Here is a 21,677-nt window from a genome sequence, read left to right as displayed (position 1 = left end):
CAAAGTTTTAATCTGATGTAAAATATATATAGAAGTCCATTACTGTGTATAGTAACTGTTAAGTCTAATATACCCTAGTAAGCTGTAGTACTTTTTCCTTTGGGAAGATACCATCTGTGCAGTCTGCAATTCTGTTGAAGAAATATGTTGAATCTATTTAATTATTCTTGAAAAATTATTTATTTCTGTGCATTTTTCCCCCTGCATCAAATTAAATTTGATTACATCGATTAAGCATCATGAGCTGGAGGGTGGGGGGTGGTTCCCTATTTTTTTTTTGCTGGGAGTTTGCAACCCTATTAGTTAGGTTGCTTAATATTTCTGCTAAGTACTCTTTAAAATACCAGAATAGGGAGGATGGAGCAGGTTTACGTTTATTAGATTGATCAGTGTTGCTGAACTATGAAATATTTTGGGTGCAGTGTATTTTTTACATACAGGTATAACAGAATAGCTTTAGTATTGTTGTTTATTTAAACTTGAGTATGAACTTAAACTGAACTCACATGTTGTTCTTCTTCAATTAAAATTTTCAGTTCCTTGTTTTTAGCAACACGTTACTAAAAACAAGGAACTGAAAATTTTAATCTTCGATTAGAATCTTCAGTTCCTTGTTTTTAGCAACTAAATGCAGTATGTGTGCTTATTATGTATCCGATGCTGCAATATGAAAGTGTTGACCTATTTTCAAACCTGCCAGTCGCATTTCGAGATCTGAGCTTTATTCCAGGCTGTGATCAGCATGCTGAGCTTGCGTTTTCACGAGCCGGCCTTACACTTGATCAAGACCCATCCACATTTGTCCTGACAGTCAGTTGTCTCTGCCTCTCGGTCCCCGTCACCCCTGATCCTTATGGGATTCATGCTTAACTGAACCCTCGCTTTGAAAACAAACTGTGATTTAATTCTTGAGAGGTCACAGACAGATCGCAGTGAGGGTGAAGCAGAGGAGGAGCTTTAGTGCTAAAAGCCTGAAGCACGTTTACAACATGGTAGGTTTTATTACCCCAAAGCCTTCGTTAGCAGCTGTGAGAGGACAAAACATCCTTAAATAGGTACTCAGTATTATTTTGGTTGTTCTGACATCAAGGCAATCACTCGCTGTGATCTTCACTCAAACAAGTCCAGTCTGACTCTTCATTTATCGCACACAGTTGTCTTCATTGCTGGCAGCAGTCTGTACAAGAGAACTCCTCCCCAGGGAAACGTCCTTTGGGAAGTCTGCAATTGCATCGGGGTGAGTAATCCCATACTTCTCGACTTATCTGAGAGCTGAAGTGCAAGCACATTGATTTACTGCTTTTTACTGCCAAGAATCATTAAGAAATATATGAATTTCACACTTCGGGGTTTCTGTCTGTGTTGTACACACTCCATTTTCATTCCAATTATTTACCTTTGGCCTACAGTTTGCAATTAAAAATCGTTGGAACAAATCCAAACATGACCCACCGAGACAGCACTGGTTGGACTGGGCTGAGGAGAAGTACTCGGTAACGTCAGCGAACTCCTTCTATTAATTCATTGATGGGTAGAAGTTTTTTAAAAGTCATCTAACCAATGCGTGTTTGTTTGTGCGTGTGTGTTTTATTTTACAGATGCGTCTGATTCAGGAGATAAAGATGGTTTTGCGAGTTCTGGTGCTCTACATCCCCCTCCCAATGTTCTGGGCTCTCTTTGATCAGCAGGTAAGACAAAATAATAATAAACTTAACTTGTAAAACAGAGTTACTTTTACATAATGCAATAACAAGTCATAATCCAAAATCAAAAAGACAACTACACACAAATAAAATAACCGGAAACAGAAGACATTAAACCTTAACAGTGTGAATATTATGACAGGTAAGATAAATAAATACATTTATAAGAATGAATGAATTTATTTACCGATTTAAAAGTAGTTGCTGGAGAAATCCAACACAAAATGTCCTTCTGTAATGAGCGTGCAGGAACAGATAAAACGTGTCTGAGGTGCGAGTAAATCTGTGATGTTGGTGTTGTGAACCACTTTTGCGCCCCTAATGCAGGACTCAGGACACAGGAAATAAAGTCAAAAATCATCTTTTAATGCTGCAAGTTCAATGAAATAAACAGAATCCAAAAAATTACAGAATAGGACAATAAAATCCAAATGCCAGATATGTGAACAATGCAATTAAGGACAAGAGGAGTCTAAGACAACAGGTGGGGAAATAGCCAAAACTTTCAAAGTAAAGTAAAACTAAATACATGTTTCTGTGCCTGTGAAGGCAACTGTTGGTACCTACAATAATATAGATGAAACCCCAACAACCAGACGAACAAAGCACTTGGCAACAGTGGGAAGGAAAAACTCCATTTTAACAGGAAGAGGCCTCCGGCTGAATCAGTTTCAGAGAGGCGCAGGCGTGTGTGGAGCTGAGGGGAGTGAGACACAAGGACACAGAGTATTGAAATAAAAAAAAGGAAGTCACTAAACAAGTAACCACTATCACTCCCTCCAGTTAATACACGACACCACGGTTCTTCATTCACAGATGGATTTATTCTTCAGTCACACTTCTCCTCCGAAACACCATAAAATCCACCGTCAAACTGTTATTACATAAAAGTACAGAATGACCAAACATAAATATTACAAATAAACATTTAAACCCAAGTCAACAAATACGATAAACAAACACAGTTAACATACCTCGCTGGCTGCACGTAACCGTGAGGGAATGAGTCCGCCTCAGGAACAAAAACTTAACAAAAATAATTCCCAATTTCTTCTTCTTCGCAGCTTTCTTTTACTTTAAAACTGCTTATTTATTTCCTCTTCTGACTTAGTTAACTTATTAACTTAGATTCTTTGCACATGCTTTTGACCTCCCTTTACGTCACTTAAAGGGGCCTGTGCGCAACACAGAATGAACCTTAGTTCCTACCCCAAAAGGAACAACAATAAATAAAGGAAATAAACATACATGAACACAATAAATTAAACAAACTGACATAATTTACATTTATGGCAGTTAAAACCACTATCAAGACAGGCTTATCAAGGCTTATCAAGGCTTATCAAGACATAAAAGGATACGGGGAAGGCTAGATTACGCAAGAGATCAGAATATAAAACAGTACTACATACCAACACACCTTCAATGACATTACTAAAAGCTTAAAAACAACAGTCCAAAAATGCAAAACCTTGGGTTTAAAATCCAGAACCATGACAGTAGGTAGCAGCAAGACCATGGAAGACTATAAAACAGGGGTGGAGAACTCCAGGTCTCAAGGGCCGGTGTCCTGCAGGTTTTAGATCTCACCCTGGGTCAACACACCGGAATCACATGATTAGTTCATTACCAGGCCTCTGGAGAACTTCAAGACATGTTGATGTCATTTAGGCATTTAAATCAGCTGTGATGAATCAGGTAGCCGGTGAATCATAGTGAGGTTGGCAGTGATGCAGTCTTTTGTTTTTGATTTTGTTAGTCTGAACTCGTGGGTTTTGAATGAGATTGAGAGGGAAGACTGACTTTTGGTTGGGAAAAAGACATATGAACCTTCACAATGAGCTGCTCTGCATTATGTATCCAAACCCCATACTTTATGCACCATGTACTAAAGTTAAATGCCCAATGAACATAAGCTCTAGGAATGTGATTAGCACATCAGTTCAATTCGGTTTTATTTATATATCATTGTAAGGTAAAGACCCTACAATAATAAAAAGAAACCCCACACCAATAAGACGACTCCCTGTGAAGGAGCACTTGGTGACAGTGGGAAGGAAAACCTCCCTTTTAACAGGAAGAACCCTCTGGCTCAGGGAGACTATCTACCGTGACCGGTTGGGGATGAGGGGAAGAAGACAGGACAAAAAAACACACTGTGGAAGAGAGCCAATCATTAATAATAACTAATGATTAAATATTCTTAAGTATTATTTAAATTGTGTTCCACTGTTGTACTCAGGCCTTTATTTCCAGTTTAAGCAACATTTACAGTCACAGCTTTTACTTACTTTTTAATCAAAAAGAAAAACTTGCCTCAGTTGCCTTCCTACTTGGACAGACTGCATTCTGTGTCAGCACAAGATCAAGGTCTTGTGGCGAAACTTTCTTGCAAAATCCCATAAGTGTCTGTTATGTTCTCCTCTGACCAACAGTCAACACAACCATCTGATTATAGAAAAATCTCAAAGCCACATTCAACATTCCTGTTTCTCTTTCCTCCTGTATCCGTTTCTTCCTGTAATTCGACTGATTTAAAACTGATTTCTTAGAGGAGATGTCAGAAATACACTATCCCTTTATTATTATTATCATTGTCCCTTCCAGGGAAAATGAGGAAATCCCATCTGCTGTGCCTCAAACAAATTTGACAGTAACAGATGTCTTTTCTTTATTGCAGGGTTCCCGCTGGACACTTCAAGCCACGAGGATGAACCTGGCTCTTGTAAGACCTTACTTACGTGAAGTAATGGTGTCAAGATGTTAAAAAGCTGATGCTGTATTTTCACATTGTTATCAGTGGGCTGGTTTAGATTAGCATCTGATATCACAGACAGGTCAAGAGAGAGAGAGATTGTCTTTGTTAGGGTGTTGCTGCAATTTATCATTTTATTCTAGTAAATAACATTGTTTATGGCTCGTTATCAAGTCAAAAAATCATCAACTCATCAAGTTTAGATTTATAAAGATAAAGTTTAAGTGTCTCTCCTGTCTTTGTCTTCTTTTATTATAGGGAAACTCCTTCGCTATTAAGCCTGACCAAATGCAGGTATGTGCAGCTTATTTGGCTCTTGCTGGGATGCAAATTGTGCGTGGTTTCTGCTAATCTAAAAAAGCAATAATGAACGGCAGAAAGTCCAGAGAAAAGCAGAAAATGATTGTGATGAATGCAGATTTCTTAGCATATACTTGTAACAGTACTGATATATGTGTATGTATATGACCCAAAGTAATTTTCCAATGGTTTAGCAAGCGAACACACTGTGCTTCAATGCTAATTTTTACCTTTGGAAATGGGTTAAGTTAAATTTACTGTATATTGCAAGGATTCAGTATTTTATTTATCACTGGGTAAATTGTAAACTGCTGACAACTGTTAAACATGCTTTTCTGGCTAATCAGCATATTTGAATTTCAGTAAGAATGATAGATATTTTAATGTATTGTGGCTTTTTAAAAACATTTCATGGTGCTCTATGCAGTCCCCTGAAAAACTAAGTACACCCTTACAGTTTCTATAGATATTAAGAGGCTAAACAGCAGCCAGGTGCTGCTAATCAAATGCACTTAATTCATCATAAACGAGTGTGAACACCTCTATGGAAGCAGAAGTGTTGGCAGTTTGCTGCTCTGGAGCTCTGTTAACACAATACCACAGCCTTCCCCGGAGTGGAAAATCCAAGAGCTACATTTCTGACTCTGTTTGCATAGAGTCTGTTAGCATGCTAGTTAGCATGCTAGTTAGCATGCTAGATGCTAAAGTTCATCACAGTGCCGGCTTGTTTGTAAGGGCGGCCAGGAAAATGGCAACGTGACTTAGGTTTGCAAAGTTGCATCTGGAGAAAACTCAAGAACAATGGAGCAATGTCCTTTGGATAGTGGAAGTCATGCATAGCTCCATGTTTGGTGAAGATTTTAAAAAAGGGACAAACGCTTCATTCGAACTATGTTGATGGTGGGGTGATGATTTTGGCTTGTTTTCCAGCTACAGGACTTGGACATCTTGCAGTCACTGAGTCAGACATGAACTCCTGTGTATACCAAAGTATTCCAGAGTGAAATATGAGGCCATCACCCTAACAGCTAAAGCTTGGCCCAAAATGGCCCGTGTAACAGCACAATGACCCCAAGCACAGCAGTAAATCTACAAAAGAATGACTGAAAAAGAAGAGAATCAATGTGTTGAAATGGTCCCGTCAACCCGATTGAAACCTGTGGTGGAACCTTAAATGAGAGTTGTGCAAAAAAATAATGCCCACAAACCTCAATAAATGGAAACACTGTAAAGAAGAGTCCTCCAAAATTCACCCACAATGTTGTGTTAATGATGAGCGGCTGATAAAGTACAGAAAACCATTACTAAAGGTGGTTCTGCATACTACTGAATCATGGGGTGGACTTAGCTTTTCTCAGGACTTCATAGAGAAAACTTTATCTTCACATGAATGTATGTGATTAGCGTCTCCTCCTCTTTTTTGTTTGTGTCAGTTTATCATGTCATAGTTACAGTCACAGTTTTTTCCTGCTAAGAAAAGCAGTAAAAGACGGTGACATGTTAATCTGCACTTGACCATTGGTCATGGCCTTCATTGCAGCCTTTATGGTCACTGGATAAATGCCAGACTCAATTTTTTTCTATTTATTTATTTAAAAGGGACAACACCGTTTGACATATTTCCAATACAGAGCATGAAATTGATGTGCTGCATTTAGAGTTTATAGCTCGTCCCTTATCCACTGAACTGGATTTTTATCCATTAGTTTCAGAATTTGGTTGTATAAAGGTGTCAGATGCTTAAATATAGACGGTGGTGCTTAGGCAAGTAGAAAAATTAGAAAATATCATCGAATAAACAAGCTGCTGAAATGGGCGTGTAGTGTTGAAGTTCATAGTCAAAATTTATGGTTGAAAGTGATTGTAGTTTGCATTGCTAAAACATTATTAGTTTAAACTACAAACTAGTTACAAAAACTTGCATAAAGTTAAAAGCCACACTGTCATCACAGTCAAAAATAAACCAAAGCCATCAGGAAAAATTAAAATGTTTCTTTTTATCTCCAGTGTCAGCAGGCACTGCGGATGTCATTAGTGAGGCTTACCATGTAAACCTTGCATTGCAGCTTCACTTATGCCAGTAAAGAGCATTACACAACTTGACCATAAAGTGTTAATGGTTACTGTGTTTTTAAGCTTTACGATTTAAAGACTAAGCATAAAAAAGAGCCCGAGACTCTCTTAAAGTCACTCCCTCGTAGTCTCTGTTAGGTTTCAAAGCCAGTGTGCTTGAATAAAGCACCATAATTGATGGAGTGTCCTGCACAGCTGTTATATATTTCTAATGCAGAACTTACCAGCTAATCTAAGGCACAGATTTTAAACATCCAGTGAAAAGAAGCATCTCTCAAGTCCCCTCACTAATGAAGACCAATGTTTGACTAGGCTGTGATGAGGCTATTTTCATGAAAACACTTTTATGGTTCTTCTTCACTGCCATCTCTTTACAAGCAATACCGAATCAGAATCTCTCTTTATTGACGCAACATTTATGATTTTATGGACTCTACAGAGCTTTTATAGAGTCGTTAAAAGACTAATTTTCCTCCCCTTGTTGTCTAGATGTTGAATGCTCTGCTGATTCTTGTCTTTGTGCCTATCTTTGACCTCATCATATATCCGCTCGTTAGACTCTGCGGACTCAAGATCACGTGAGTAGTGGATGTTTTTGGGCTTTGTTTTGTACTGCCACCTTTATTTCATTCAGAGATCATCTTGTAATCTCGTAAAATGGAAAAAATGAAACATGTGATTACACATATATTTCCCAGGATTATGCCTTAGAAAAGAAAGTTAACGATTGAGGGAAGTGTCTGTAAACACAAAGCTGGTATTCATTTACAAATGAATGTTTAATGAATGTTAAACATTTACTTTTAAACCCGACTCCAAAGTACTTCTCACAGTGTAAATATGAATTTCCATACTTGTTTCTCAGGTAGGGAAATTCACAGGGTCCAGAGAGTGTTAGTCAAAGCCATCTTTATTCATTCGACATGCATCAAAGCACAACTTCTCGACCCTCTCCAAACCCTGATTCCTCGTGTTTTAACATGGCGGGCGTAATTGAGGATGCCACGCAGGTGCATCCGCCCTCCCTGCACGGCACCGCACACCACGCCCCACCACATTACCTCTTTGGTTGCATTAGCATGCATGTGTGTAATCATTCTACTTGTGTGCACGATAGCTCATAAAGTTTTGAATGATTTCTGATCAATCTTTGTAAGTGTGTAGAGTGAGGTCATATTAACAATTCATTAAAATTTGACTTATATCGACCAACTTACTTGATTTATTAGTTAAAAACTGACATAAAAACCTTATAACTTGTAAGTATAAAGAGACGGTGGTTCTAGTGAAATGTGTAATGTTGACATATAGAAACTACTGTAAAAGGATTTAAAATATCAAGTAAAATTTGACCTCTGACCTCTCCTTCAAGATTATTAGGTTGATTTGAAAAAAATATAATAACGCTGTATAGAGCAATTTAAAACTGTGTTTCTTACTACCATCCAGCCTATCCAAGCTGCAATAGGCCATCGTTTGTACTAACAACATATAAGCATATATGTAACTGTTCCCACAAAGTTGGCAGCATTAAACTGTCCAAAATGTCTCAGTATGCTGAAGCATTAAGAGTTCCCTTTACTGGAACTCAGGGGTGAAGCCCAGCTGCTGTAAAACAACCCCACACCATAATCCTCCCTCCTTGGAGTCAGACAAGTACTGTTCTCCTGGTAAGAGCCAAACTCAGAGTCGTCCATCGGATTTGCCAGACGGAGAAGTGTGATTCGTGATTCCAGAGATCACGTCTCCACTGCTCCAAAGTCCAGTGGCGGCATGCTTTACACCAATGCACCCAATCCGATATTTTTTTGTCGTGCAAAGCTGAGAAAGAAATTCAAGCTCACTCATCAGTAAAAGCATTTTGCATGATCCATATACAGACACAGGAAAATTGAAATGCTTGGCAAAAACAGGATAATGTGAATATTTTAGACTCCCCAAAGTTTCCCAAATCATATTCTTAGTGGACCAATTTTCTTTTTAGGAGATCCTGACTTTCTGGAGTTTGCACCCAAGTGACGTAACGCTTCTGAGAGTATCCCAACAATCAGATGATCCCCAATGAGCAAGGAGTTGGTGACAATAGGAAACAAGAACTCCCTTTTAACAATAGGACCAGACTTAGGGATGCACAGCCATAACAAGGAAATAATGCGACAGATAGTTGGTCAGGGAGGACACTGGTGTAGAAATAACCCTTCTGATAAAATGATAAAGCCACGCTTTCAGAATATTTTAAAAAGCAGTAAAAAACAGGTAAAGGTGTTAACTGTTGGGCACCAACTCTCTCTGTTTTCAGACCTCTGAGGAAAATGGCCATGGGAATGGTGTTTGCAGCCCTGGCCTTTGGAGCAGCCACTCTGGTGGAGGTGAACGTTGTGGTACGTATGAGCAGCAATCACCAGTGTTGGGAAGGTTACTTTTAAAATGTATTCCATTACAGATTACAGAATACATGCCCCAAAATGTATTCTGTAACGTATTCCGTTACGTTACTCGATGAGAGTAACGTATTCTGAATACTTTGGATTACTTAATATATTATCATGCTGTTTACAACTACATGAATGTACTATTGCTGTGATTTATTACTGTTACTGAAGGTCCGTGGCTCCGAACCGTAGTAAAGGGACCTCTGGCTAATACGTCGGGTTCCGTGTCGGGCTCGTAGCTGAAAACTAGCTTTACTTTGTTGTCTGGGTCAACTTTGCTAGCGAGAGACAGAGAGAGGCGTTGAAAGGCTGCTCCAACGGAACTTATTGTTTTGGAGGAAAACACGAACACGGTGTACAGTCGAGTCTTAATAGCTTACTTACAGCTGGGCTCGTCAGGCTCTCTTCTTGGCTGCAGTGGTTATTATTATATTTACATGCTTCCAGCTCCCGTTTTTCCTCCATGACAGCTCGTACTTTTCCTTTTTCTCCCTCCCTCGCTCACAGACACATAACGGGTATGGCAGTCCATTCTCCCTGCAGCACGGACTACACTGCCCATGATGCTACATTCTTTAGAGCTATATCGGTAACATTCTGCCTGTTAGCTTAGCACAACAACAACAACAAAAAGGCGCTCTCTCACCCAGGAAACACGCAGAGAGAGAGCGTCACCCTGTAACCATGGCAACCGTAACGCTACCGCCTGGAACAACAGAACGTAGCTGTCAAACAAAACCCAAACAGTCCTGACCCGCAACAATATGAAACAGAGAAGTACCGCCGTGTAATCCATTTATTTCAACAAAGTAACTGTATTCTAAATACCACCTTTTTAAACGGTAACTGTAACGGAATACAGTTACTCATATTTTGTATTTTAAATACGTAACGGCGGTACATGTATTCTGTTACTCCCCAACACTGGCAATCATAGAGTGATTGCATCACTCACACTTGGCAAAACCCTTACTGCTCATGTTTCCAGGAAAACCTGACTGTGTACAGTTTAGTTGTATAATCATAATGGTAGCCTGCAGTTTTAAAGTTTGGATGCCAAAATATCAACTTAACAGTATCTTTTTGCTGATATTAAGTACATTTGCTTTTTCTAGCATACCCACCTGAATCTTATACTTTAACTGTTTTGTTGTTGATTTTATCTCATAGTGATTGTCTAAATTGGTCAAAAAGTGTTTTCGCTGATATTTTTCCATCATTGTGCTCTGATTTGCTTTTCTCTCTAATAGAAAACTGTGGTGAATCCTGCACCTGCAGGAAAGTGTCTCTTGCAGGTTGTCAACCTTGCTAAAGATGATGTCAGTCTGAAGGCTCCTGGCACCGATCTGTTTCTACAGTCCATCAAGTACCTTGAGGTAAGAAGAGTGCAGGTGGCTAAACTTTTCATACTTTTCACTGTTGCTCAAGGCGAATAGAATTAAAAACCACATTTCCCTGTCGTTCACATGTACAGTGGATTTTTCTTTGCATAAATGTCAGGAGTGTAGGCTGACCATTTCTCAGAGATCCACGTATGTATGAGTGTGTGTGTTCTCCAGGTTTCTTACCCCCCTGGAACCTTTTGAAAAAGCAGATGTGTACGAAATAATAAATAAACAGAATTTAACTAGTAATACATGTAAGAAGAGAGAGATAAGACAAAACTAAGGCTACGTCCACACGTACCCGGGTATTTTTGAAAACGCAGATTTTTCTATGCGTTTGCGCCTTTCGTCCACACGTAAACGGCGTTTTCGGTCACTGAAAACGGAGATTTCTAAAAACTCTGGCCAGGGTGGATATTTTCTACAACTCAGTTTTTGCATTTACGTGTGGACAGAAAAACGGAGAAAACGCAGGAAACGCAGCGTCAAAGGTGTGCGCCTTTTTTGACGTCACACTGTGCGCCACGTTATTGTTTGGTGAAATGAATTTCTACAATACTGTTACTGTTAATTGTTCTCTCTGCAGTGTTTAAATGCTTACATACACACAGTTACTGTCCCTCCACATGCCAGGTTTGTTTACTTTTTCCCACCGAGGCTTCTAGACTTCTGATTGGCCAACATTTCTACACGGTTAGGAATATAGCGCCACCTGCTGCTTTGGCATGTTCCTAGCAGCGTTTTCCTTCATTTCTGCCTTTACGTGTGGACGGGATTATTTTTTAAAACGAAAACGGAAAATCTCAGTTTTCAAAAATACCCGTGTACATGTGGACGTAGCCTAAAACTCAGTGTGCCGTTAACAGTGAAAATGCTATTTTAACTTCGATTGAGCTGTTCTACAGAAACAAGAGATTTCATAACTTCATTCTGGCAAATGAGTAAGTTTATAATTCAATTTTCTAAAAACATTAACTCTCAGGACCCTCCTGGTTATGAGACTGTTCCACTGTCCAACGGGGAGCTGAATCTTGAAGTCACCGTAGTCAATGGAGGAAACTTTTCGGCTACCCATAAGGTTGAAGAGAAAAAGGCCTACAGTGTCATCATTTACCCCGACGCTGCTGGAATCACCTACACATTAGTGAGTGTTCCTACGAGCTGTTACCACATCTTCACTTTTTTCCCCCAACACTGTTGACTATTGAGAATTAAATAAGCAATGAGTACAGTTTGGTTTTAAAAGTATTTTAAAAAATCGACATGAGGTCAGCGCTCTGATGCAGAAAGCAGGTTCAACAAACTCTGAGTTGGGAAACCGAGTTTCCTGTTCCAGTTAAATCAACTCAACTGTGAGTCAAGCATGCGCGTGTGTAGCGAGAGAAAAAAGCGTCATCAACCGAACTCTGAGTCCATGATTCACCATGGCAACGGGTATATACAGAGCAGAGCCAGTGTTGCCCACTCCTCAGTAAGGGAAATCGCTATTGGCTGTCCTAAAAGTTGCTAGAAGTCGCTAAATGACGTCATCGCCTAATTTGCATAATTGGTCATGCTAATGTAATTGTAACCTATGTTGTTGGAGAGAGAAATAACATCGTGGAAGAGACATAAAGTGAGTAAAAAACGTCCTAAATGCATTTAGAGTTTATTTAGAACTACGAATTAGTCGCTAGTCGCTTTTTAGAAAAAAAGTCGCTAAGGGGGTCTGAAAACTCGCTAAATATAGCGACAAAGTCGCTAAGTTGGCAACACTGAGCAGAGCCTTCAATTTAATATAGTTGGCCGAGAAATATGAATGAGCGTCACTGTGGACGAGAGAGGAGAAAAGATCCTGTCATCATTTCCCAACTTGAATTTTCTTAACATTTAAATTTTAAATTGAATTATTCGTGTCAACGGCTGGAAGAGCGGCTTGTTTGAGGAGCGGACAGAAAAGCAGACGACCGAGAGACAGGATGACAGGATTTAACAAAAAGCGAGCGTTTGTTCAGGCTGATAACTAAACACAAAAGCAAAAGGCAGAGGCGAACAGAGGCAAAAACTAATCGTTAAGTTGAACTGGAAAAACTAAAACTACGCATAAAACCACAACATGAACATAAGGATGAGGATGAAGAAAAACCAACACTTGAGAAACATGAAATCCATAGACATGACAGGAAGAAAGCAAACGACCTGACAGTGAACAAAGGGAGACAGAGGACTAGGGATGGGTATTGATAAGATTTTCCGATTCCAGTTTCGATTCTGTTTAACGATTCGATTCTCTTATCGATTCTTTTTAAAAAAGGAGAACACTAAGGTCAAATAGCTTAGAACTTTGTTTTATATCTTCTCTTTGAACAAGATAGAAATTTAGGAGTAACATGGCCTTACAAACCCAACAGTGAGATCTTAAGAGATCCAGCCTAAGGCTCTTCAATGGGGTGTCACAGGGTCCCCAGGAAAAAAAATTGTAAATGTAAAATAATAAAATAAATATTCTTCTGTTGCAATAACAAAGTTTAACATAAATTATTCTGTAGCAATTACACAAGAATATCCAGTAATGTCCCTGCCTACAATTAAACACATTCACTTAACAAAAATCAGGGGCATCTGCTGTGGCAAATGGGTGCAAGCATTTGACCACAATACTTTTCAAGTATTGCAAGTTGCCCTGTTGTCATCCGTTCTCGTAAAGTATAACCAAACTTTTGAGCGTTTGAGCCGCTTAGGCGCCGTGTTTCCTGCCAGGTAAATGACGCTCCGCAACGTGGTGACGTCATTCGGGGCGACTGGAATCGATAAGGGAATTGTGAAAAATGGCAAACAATTCCAAGGAATTGAAACAGTGGGAACCGGTTCTCAACAAGAACCGGTTTTCGATACCCATCCCTACAGAGGACTTAAATCACAGGAGGGTAATGAGGGAAGTGGAAACACAGCTGACACAGATGAACATGACACCACAGGGGAAGCAAAACTAGACACACTGAACATGGAACACAAGACCTTCAAAATAAAACAGGAAACATGACTTAAACACCTGGACCAGACAACATGGAAACAAACGTAAGTAAACATACAGTCAATGCTATAAATGAATTAATACTAAATAATAGAAAACTAAAACATACCAACACAAAGAATTCACAGAAAATCCATAATCTCAACAATGCTGGGTCATAGACCGAGCCCCCTGACGATTTAGCTATAACGTAAGCGGGACAAGCTGTCATCTGCAGAAGTAATTAAGTTCATTAAAAATGAATCATGGACCTTTGATAATAGGACAACCTATTTTGATCATTTCCAGTGGAAAAGATGTCGAGGTTCAAATTCAAATTTTTAGACGTTTTAAAAAGTTGTTCATGATCGTTCGATGACTGTATTTCAGCGTGTGCGCACATTTAACAAGAAATGTTGTCAGCCTTAAATGTTGCCATTTAAGGCTCATCTTTACAATCTTGACATCATCTCCAGCACGATGCCAATGTTGTCATACATTTTTGCATCAGTGTGACAGATTACAACACAACAGCAAATGATTCTTCAGTGACGAGTGTTTTTTGTGACTAAACCGTGATAGTTTTATTTAAACAGTTATTTCCACAGGAATGGACGTGAAATATTTAACTGGACATTTCAGGGAACTGGCGAACACATAGACATTAATGCATTTCCATACGTGCTATAATATCAGCTGTCGGTCAGCTGGTTCAGGTGCAACAGAAGAGGAAGAGTCAGAGAGAAATGATCCATTTAAATGAAATCTCTTTATGGAAGAGAAACCCCAGAGTTGCCATCATCTTGTGTTCGTGGAGTTAGACGTGTCTGCTCGATCACATTATATAAACACACTGTTTATGCAGTGCACCTGGTTCACACTGAGGTCAGTTAGTAAAGAAAGGCAAAAATACAAATGCAGAAATTCAGATTAAGCTGTTTTATTGTGGGACTCGGTAACAGGAGATTAATACATTGGCACCATAGGTACATCATAACAACAGATCATTCTAAAAACCTACGCAGAATAGAATAAATCTTTATTGTCACTTTTACAAGAACAATGATAGACAGTTAGGCATCTCACCGTAAGCAACATGTAGATTTTTATATTAAAATTCATATTTTATTTATTAAAATTCCATTAGAATAAGTTAAAGAGGTAGTGCAAATTGAGTAAGATGGTTGCATTATAATAAATACGGTTTATAAACACAGTGGAAATGTCCATAAATGTTAACAGCCAGTGTTGGTCAAGTTGCTTGAAAAAAGTAAAAAGTAACTAATTACTGATTACTTCCCCAAAAAAGTAATCCCGTTACTTTACTGATTACTTATTTTCAAAAGTAATTAATTACTTAGTTACTTAGTTACTTTTTAAAAACACGATTTACAACCTGAATAGGTAATAAAGTGATAGATCTTTCAGCCCAATTCTACTTTTTCTGCATAATCATCATACAAAATGTAATCAAATGGAAAAGTCTCTTTTTAAAACTTGTTTTATTCGTTTTAATCTTTTAACTTTATGCATCAAGCAAAAATTTAATTATATGTACCATTCTCTGACTGGAAGAAATTAGTTTAATATTTAAACCTATTTTCTGCACATTCCAGCACATAAAATAAAATATTTTGTGTGTTTACACTCAGTCTTTCAAATAGATGCAAGTAAAACACAGCAGAAAATAAATAAAGTCAAAGACTAGCGGTCCTGTTGCTCTATTTTCACCTGTAAAGCAGGAGTGAGGTAGGCGGAGGTTTACCCTGGTGCAGGTGTGCAGCGGTCAGTGGAAGAATCCGCGAGTTTCTCTGTGAGTTTCCCATTACGTCATAGCTACTCGGTGCTTGTTTGGAAGTTTAGGGGTTTTTTTCGCTGTAAAAAGAAGTTTTCTTCCCACGCACAACGGACACTAATGTTTTTGTCACTTTTTATGGAATCAAACTCAAAGTAAGGTCAGTACTTCCACGCTTTAAACGCTGCACGCTCATACTCTCTCTGCACTCGATATATGATCCATTGTTGATCTGCACACAGCTGTTGTCACGAACGTCGCACTCGCTTACGTCACTGTCATGAGACATTCTCGCAAAAAAAATCACGGTTTTAGTAACGCAGTAACGCAGCGTTCCTACGGGAAAGTAACGGTAATCTAATTACCGTTTTTGCAATAGTAATCCCTTACTTTACTCGTTACTTGAAAAAAGTAATCGGATTACAGTAACGCGTTACTGCCCATCTCTGTTAACAGCACAGTTAACCTTCAATTAAGGTGGAGGTAGGGCATCTTTGACAGCCTGTGGGTAGAAACGTTTATTGAGTCTGGGGGGGTGAATCTGCATGTCAATAATAATAACATTAACGTCAGTATAAGGAATTATATTATTAATAGCCTAAGTGTAAGGAATCACAGATGTGATTCATGGAGATTGCAAAAACTTGAAATTCTCAAGCGAAAATTTACAAAGAAGTATGTTTGAATAAAAACAAAAGCAAAAAGAGCGACCCAGGATTTGTTTCCATCATGGCTGCCACAACCACAAGCCAATGAACACATAATGCACCAGCACTCAGTGGGTTAGGTCGTTGGATCTACAAAGAGTCACCACAGAAGTCTAAATCAGCTGTAAGAAGCTGAAGGAAATACACAGACTCTTTATGAACGCTAATCTCCATTAATATTTATACAAGTTTCTAAAGTTTAAAGAATTCCATTGAATGTAAATTGAAAATATGGCATAAATTACAAATAGCAGGTGTTGATGTTTTTTAATCTTTCAGGTAGAAGATCACATAACAAAAAACGAAGACGGGAATCCATTATTGAGGTAAAACCGTTTTTACCTCGAGGCTGTTGCTAAGCTTTTGTGCTTAAGCTGTAAAGCATCTGAATCTGCTTGTTCCCCTGCTGCTTTAAAATATAGGTCAACCTGGAATAATGAGGTTCGCTCACGAGTTCTCCTGGTTCATATTTAACAGGTTCCTCAACACACAGCCGGAGGCCTTAAACGTAACGGTGGGAGATAAGCATTTCTACATGTCCTCCGGGTACAATGTGACTCATAACAAGACCGTGCAGCGGGGCGAGTAAGTCGGATTTTTGGGAAGAGATGGTCAAAACTGGAAGAAAAAGCCCTAATGCCAAATATCTGCTAAGCTTTTCCCAACCTCACAAAAAAGCAAAAACAAGAGACATCACTTTTTTCATAATCCATGTCCAAAAAATGATTTTTTTTTTGTTTAAAGCAACAAACAGTGTTAACATCAATGTATATCTTGTTAGTTAAATCATGCTGTTTGATTTTTTTCCTCTAATTCACGTAACTCTTCTGCCCTCTGCACAGATACACTGATGTCACCTGCATTTTAAACTCAGGGAAGACCTCTAAACTTAACCTGGGCCTGCTGGACTTTGGCGCGTGTTACACTGTCGTTCTCACAGAGGTCAGGATGCTTTCTAACAGCTTCATTTAGTCATCACAGATCACAGCAGTTTTACAGCCCTTCTGTGTCCCTTCTCAGGAGGCGGGTAAAATTGTGCCTCGCAAGATCGAGGATGTGAAAGCCAACAATGTGCACATTGCCTATCAGATCCCACAGTACATCCTCATCACTGTTGGAGAGGTCATGTTCTCCATCACTGGCCTGGAGTTCTCCTACTCACAGGTGATGTGATACACGCTACCTATCAGGATTACCTGTAATCTTTGTTTGGATTATTAAACACTGAAAGCTTTTTGGCTTCAAAGAAAAAGGTTTTCTTTTTGTGTGTGTCCCGTTTGGATCTTTAGCCATCAGAATTGTTGTCTTAAGGCCAAGAAAGATGCCAAGCGGATTTATTTTACCAAATGGATCATCATGGCCTTGCCATATTGGTCCATTTGATTGACCTTTATTATAATTATGAATTTATTTTATTTTCAGTTGCTACAAACGGGACAGATATGACTGGGGGATAGGACAGGGAGAAAGAATGAAAGAAAGAGAGGGAGAGAAAGAAAACCAGAGGGGAGAAGAGACGGTGAGAAAGGGGGGAAGAAAGAAAGAAAAACAAACAAAACATCTGGATCACCTGTATGGAGAAAAAAAACAGAAGAGAAAGCAAACAAAAAAAAGAGCAACATAATAAAAACAGCACCATCACAATAAACTAGCTAGCAGTAGATAACAGTAGATACTAAATATTAAACGCTATTGTGCAGCACGCAAGATAGACAGCGTACAATGTGCTTTGAGGCAGCAGCCAAGAAAGGTGTAGTCCGCGTCTGTGCACACCTGTGTGCACACCTGTGTGCACACCTGTGTGCACACCTGTGTGGATCAGCATGCTTGTATTCCAGGAAGAAAAAGGTTTTCAAGGACAGTAGCTTCCAACCAGGAAAATTCTCCAAACTGGAATACATCTGGTTGGAAAAAAGGGAAAATTTGTCTCACAACACTTTTGTCCATATTAGCAAACACAGGAAGCTTTATACTTATACTTAGCTTTAAACTGTAGCACTTAGATGTATTAGCCCAGCGGTCCCCAACCCCCGGGCCACGGACCAGTACCGGTCCATGAGTTGAGGTTCGGGTGTTAAATGTATGGTTTTCAGGGTTTTTATCGGTTTTTAGCGTTATTTTGTTATCATTTTTGTCGTTTGCTTGGTTTTTCTGGGTTGTTTCACGTGTGTTATGAATAAATCTTCTTTTTTTTTCGGTACCGGTACTAGTTTTATTTTGTTGTATGTAGGGGCGATCGTGGCTCAAGAGTTGGGAGTTCGTCTTGTAATTGGAAGGTTGCCGGTTCGAGCCCCGGCTTGGACAGTCTCGGTCGTTGTGTCCTTGGCCAAGACACTTCATCCGTTGCCTACTGGTGGTGGTCAGAGGGCCCGGTGGCGCCAGTGTCCGGCAGCCACGCCTCTGTCAGTGCGCCCCAGGGTGGCTGTGGCTACAATGTAGCTGCCATCACCAGTGTGTGAATGTGTGGATGACTGGATATGTAAAGCGCTTTGGGGTCCTTAGGGACTAATAAAGCGCTATATAAATACAGGCCATTTACCATTTATCTGCGACACCTTAAAGGCCGGTCCGTGAAAATATTGTCGGGCATAAACCGGTCCGTAGCTCAAAAAAGGTTGGGGTCCGCTGTATTAGCCCACTGCCCAGTTTATGCCACAGCTGTCTTAAATTAACCGCGTTGATAGTTACAAAAATAATTTTTTATGTTTCTGTGATGGTTAATCCACCAGTATACACAGACTTCAAATTTACTGCTGACTTCTCAGTGTGCCAGCTCAGTTTCAGGGTAGAAAAATGTGAATTCAGTTGAAAAAGGTTTTTTTAAACCAATGTTTTTGACAGATTTTGGAAATATTTGTTTTTTCATGACAGGTGGGCTAATAAAATTTGTTAAGCAATTTGAATAGAAATGATTACTAAAGCAGAGTGTGATGATGTAAAGCATTTAGCTACATTTTTATTCCAATTTAATGGCCATAAAGCTGACATCCACTAGCTTGCTGCGTTTCAGAGCAACCTGTGACATTAAAGCCTGATAAACAAGACACAGGTTTTTAGAAGAGCTGTTTATTAAAGATCCCATGAAATTGGAATTTTCTGTGGAAATACTTAGAAAATGGTGCGTTTACTATTAAACTTTTAATCCACCGTCTCCATCGGTCTAAAACTAGACTGAGCAAAATCAAGAATGGGTTTGACCCCACATGTGACCGGTGCAAACGAGAGCCCGCTTCCCTATTTCACATGTTCTGGGCATGTCCAAAACTGGGTAGCTTTTGGAAAAGCATATTTGAAACCATGTCCAACATATTTGGTGTTCCAGTTGCACCCTGCCCGTTTATAGCTATTTTTGGGGTGACGCCTTGTGATGCCAGTCTTTCCAAATCACACTCTGATCTTCTGGCCTTTTGCACTCTTTTGGCCCGTAGAATGATGTTATTGAAATGGAAAGAGCCACTTCCACCTGTATATGGGCGATGGGTTAAGGATGTCATGCACTATACTCAGCTGGAAAAGATCCGCTACACTGTAAATGTTCGGTTCGGAGGTTTTATGACACATGGCGACCTTTTCTTACTTACTTTGAAAGATTAAGTCCAGATACTATCGCTTAATGTGCGTGTGAGTGGGTTTTTTTTGTTTGTTTTTTGTTTGTTTTTGTGTTTTTTTTGTTTGTTTTTTTTGTTGTTTTTTGTTGTTTTTGTTTTTTTTCCCTTGCTGTTGTTCATTTATTTTATTATTTACTTTGTATCTGTAATTTTATTTTATTTTATCTCTTCCTCCCTCTCTGGCTAGGTTTTAGTTACACTGTTCTGGATGGGTGGGTGGGGGGGGGGGCACGACTGTTTGTTAATATTGCTGTAATTGTTGTTGGAAGCAATTCTTTGTTCAATAAAAAGACCTTGATCAAAAAAAAAAAAAAAATTTTAATCCACCAAACGTTGCCCAAGGAAGTGATTTCCCCTCCAGATCTGTTTCTGTCATATTATTAAGATGTCAAATTCCTACTTCACGACTCTTTTAAATATGCGTACAGTCCCAGGGCTGCCAGCTGTCTTCATTTCTTTAACCCTGCATCTGTCTTACAGGCTCCAGCCAACATGAAGTCAGTGCTGCAGGCTGGCTGGCTGCTCACGGTGGCATTTGGCAATGTGATCGTGCTGATCGTGGCAGAAGGGGCGGGACTGGAACAGGTATGACTCTTGAAGGGCATTGTGGGAAACATTTAAACTCTTACACAAAAAAGGAAGAAAGGTTTTTAATCACCGGCCACTTCATTTGGTTCGACTACTCGGTAATCGAGCATCTAATCAGCTAATTGTTTGTTTGCTCACCCCAACCGGTCGCAGCAGATGGCCCCGCCCCTCCCTGAGCCTGGTTCTGCCGGAGGTTTCTTCCTGTTAAAAGGGAGTTTTTCCTTCCCACTGTCGCCAAAGTGCTTGCTCATAGGGGGTCATATGATTGTTAGGTTTTTCTCTGTATCTATGAAGCGCCTTGAGGAGACTTTTGTTGTGATTTGGCGCTATATAAATAAAATTGAATTGAATTAAATTGAATTAATTGTAGCAACTCAGCTGCAACTGGCAACATGCACCTAATAAAGTGGCCGGAGAGTGTATAAACCCTAACTAGTGAAAATTACATCTTAACGTGTTAATAACTGGTAAGGAAGTAATCGTTATTGTAATTCAGTGAGACAGAACAAAATTTGTTGTGTCTGTTAAATGAAAGAAAGCTGCATCGCACACCGGCCTAATAGATGATGTCATAAAGCAATATACTCAAGAGATAAAAACACTGAAACGCTTTAAAGTAACATAAAATAATAAAAGCCATAAAAACAGACTCTAATGGACAAAAAGAAAGATTAGAAGTGCTTTGTACAAAAGTTTCATTATTGCAATGTCTCATAAAGTAGAACTAAACCAAAGCTTCCTGTGCACGGTAACAAGGTTTAATGGAGAGATAAGGATGAACTTGAGGTATCTTATAATCCACTGGAGCGTGTCTCTCACCTCTTTTATCCCACAACGTGTGCACCAAAAGTGTTTTCTTTTAAATCGCCAGCTTAAATAAAACGTACGTCAGCAACTAAACAATTCTGTGTCTTGGTGAGCAACAAATGAACTGAATCGGTGGCGAGCGGGTGCAGCGAACACTAAACTGTCTCTGTTATCTCAGTGGATCGAGTTCTTGCTGTTCGCCTGCCTGCTGTTGGGCGTCTGCATCATCTTCTCCGTCATGGCCCACTTCTACACCTACGTTGACCCCGAAGAAATGGAGAAGCTTTACCTGGAAAACTCAGTGAGGGAGGAAGACGACGGTGACTTCAAGAAGAAAAACAACGAGATAGAACTGAACAAAACGGGGAAGAGCAGCAGAATGTAATTAGTCACACCTCATTATACGTTTGGCTGCTTTGTGCTTTATGAAGGTATTATTTTAGTGAAAATGAAACTCTAAGATGTGATTGTTGGAGATTTCTTGTGGTTTTAAAGTGTAGGACTCGTGACATCATGTTGTGAAAAACTCCCG

The 21,677-nt window shown here is 39.4% G+C and overlaps 1 protein-coding gene across 1 annotated transcript in view; it reads left to right on the top strand.

The window, feature by feature from the left end:
- Positions 1 to 21,538, top strand: part of slc15a2 (solute carrier family 15 member 2) — a 28,941-nt gene extending 7,403 nt beyond the window's left edge. The window contains exons 9-23 of the mRNA XM_087830155.1: positions 1,155 to 1,237; positions 1,410 to 1,493; positions 1,599 to 1,688; positions 4,384 to 4,428; positions 4,717 to 4,752; positions 7,321 to 7,409; positions 9,131 to 9,212; positions 10,514 to 10,639; positions 11,631 to 11,792; positions 16,422 to 16,468; positions 16,620 to 16,727; positions 16,985 to 17,084; positions 17,163 to 17,306; positions 20,231 to 20,335; positions 21,324 to 21,538. Of these exons, the coding sequence (XP_087686281.1) occupies positions 1,155 to 1,237; positions 1,410 to 1,493; positions 1,599 to 1,688; positions 4,384 to 4,428; positions 4,717 to 4,752; positions 7,321 to 7,409; positions 9,131 to 9,212; positions 10,514 to 10,639; positions 11,631 to 11,792; positions 16,422 to 16,468; positions 16,620 to 16,727; positions 16,985 to 17,084; positions 17,163 to 17,306; positions 20,231 to 20,335; positions 21,324 to 21,530 (1,508 nt within the window). The 3' untranslated portion in view covers positions 21,531 to 21,538. The remainder of the gene's footprint in view (positions 1 to 1,154; positions 1,238 to 1,409; positions 1,494 to 1,598; positions 1,689 to 4,383; positions 4,429 to 4,716; positions 4,753 to 7,320; positions 7,410 to 9,130; positions 9,213 to 10,513; positions 10,640 to 11,630; positions 11,793 to 16,421; positions 16,469 to 16,619; positions 16,728 to 16,984; positions 17,085 to 17,162; positions 17,307 to 20,230; positions 20,336 to 21,323) is intronic.
- The last annotated feature ends 139 nt before the right edge of the window (positions 21,539 to 21,677 follow it).

This window comes from Neolamprologus brichardi, chromosome 16 (assembly GCF_056152115.1).
Source record: "Neolamprologus brichardi isolate AB-2024 chromosome 16, ASM5615211v1, whole genome shotgun sequence".
Lineage (NCBI taxonomy): Eukaryota > Metazoa > Chordata > Actinopteri > Cichliformes > Cichlidae > Neolamprologus > Neolamprologus brichardi.
The sequence above is the reverse complement of the archived record's forward strand: the minus strand, read 5'-3'. Positions and strand labels throughout refer to the sequence as shown.